Below are 1394 nucleotides of genomic sequence, written 5' to 3' on the forward strand. Positions count from 1 at the left end.
TTTTAAAATATATATATAAAAAATTAAAAAAATGAGAAGAATTTAAAATATACCTTAGAAATCCATACATGTGTTCCTTGTGCACAAGGTAATTGTTCTAAAAATGCAGAGAAATCTGTTGTCTTTTTTTGGCAGCAAGACCAGTATTTCATTCCTTCATGGAAGATAGGTACACCAGGATGATGATTACACACTTCATTATCAGATTCAGGTCCATTATATCTAGCATTGCATGAATTGTTTCTACAATTTTGTCCAATTTTAACTTTAGTTTCAGATGCACTTTTTAATGTAGAAGAAGTTAATCCTTTAATTTGTTCTAATAATGTAGGTGACACAGTAGGTGTTAAAGTAATTTGTGGAGTGTTAAAAGGAGGCCTTTCTAAGGCAGGTCCATTATTAAGGGATTGAGCAATTACTTCCACTGTTTCACTAGACTTTGATTTATCAACTGCAGGTTTTTCTGGTTCTGGTGGCTTTACATTTGAATGACATGATTTTGTACAACCTTTGATATTTAAAAATTCTGTAAAATCTGTACACTTTTTATTACAACAAGACCAGCCTTTATAAGCATCATGAAATATTGGGTAACCAGGATGATGAATACAATCCCCTGCAAAGACAATTAAAAAAATAACTATAAAACATGTTGCACAATGACATTTCTAACTACTAGAAGTAAACAATAAAAACTTTTTGTCCTTGATATCATTACATTTTCATTCATTAAATTTCTCAGAAGGAAGGTAAACAACATACCTTCTTTATTATCGTTCGGATGAAACATTTTCCCACATCCACGATTATAACAATGCAATAAAGTTGCCTCTTGCGACATTTCTAACTTCGTTTTAACTATTTTATTTCAACTACGCACGTCGTACACAAATTCAGTTTGTAAACCAAACGAACTTCAGCAGTGTTTGTGAATGACTAGTACGCACTGATTGCAACCTCCCTGTTTTTACGATTCCGAAAAACTTCTAGCACATTCTAGAGAATCTAAACATAATTTCTAAATGTGACATTAATAAAAAAATATGAATCGTTTATAGCATAAATATTGTCACGAAAAATGTAATAATAAGACAATTTTATCGATATTTACAAAAGTTATTACAAAAATTTTAACGTGTTTTTTGTGAAGTATTGCAATTCTAATTCTAATGTAAACTCCACCTTATAACCAGTTTCTTATCGCTTAAAATTGTAACAAACATATTAAACCTAATAATTTTTACTTTTTCTAAACAAACTATTAATGATTTTGCGTATATATAGTATCATAATTATTATACAACTTCTTAAATAGTCATTTAAAAGTTATCAAATTTAAAAGTGATAATAAAAAAATTATTCATATTCACAATATTTATATTTATTTATTTATA

The 1394-nt window shown here is 28.3% G+C and overlaps 1 protein-coding gene across 1 annotated transcript in view; it reads right to left on the minus strand.

Moving 5' to 3' along the window:
• Positions 1-931, minus strand: part of LOC108578357 (cysteine and histidine-rich domain-containing protein) — a 2151-nt gene extending 1220 nt beyond the window's left edge. Inside the window, exons 1-2 of the mRNA XM_017941677.1 lie at positions 763-931; positions 54-616 (exon numbers count right to left, since the gene is read on the minus strand). Coding sequence (XP_017797166.1) covers positions 54-616; positions 763-841 — 642 coding nt within the window. The 5' untranslated portion in view covers positions 842-931. The remainder of the gene's footprint in view (positions 1-53; positions 617-762) is intronic.
• Between the last annotated feature and the right edge of the window lie 463 nt (positions 932-1394).

Source organism: Habropoda laboriosa, unplaced genomic scaffold, assembly GCF_001263275.1.
Source record: "Habropoda laboriosa isolate 0110345459 unplaced genomic scaffold, ASM126327v1 scaffold5, whole genome shotgun sequence".
In the NCBI taxonomy this organism is placed as follows: domain Eukaryota; kingdom Metazoa; phylum Arthropoda; class Insecta; order Hymenoptera; family Apidae; genus Habropoda; species Habropoda laboriosa.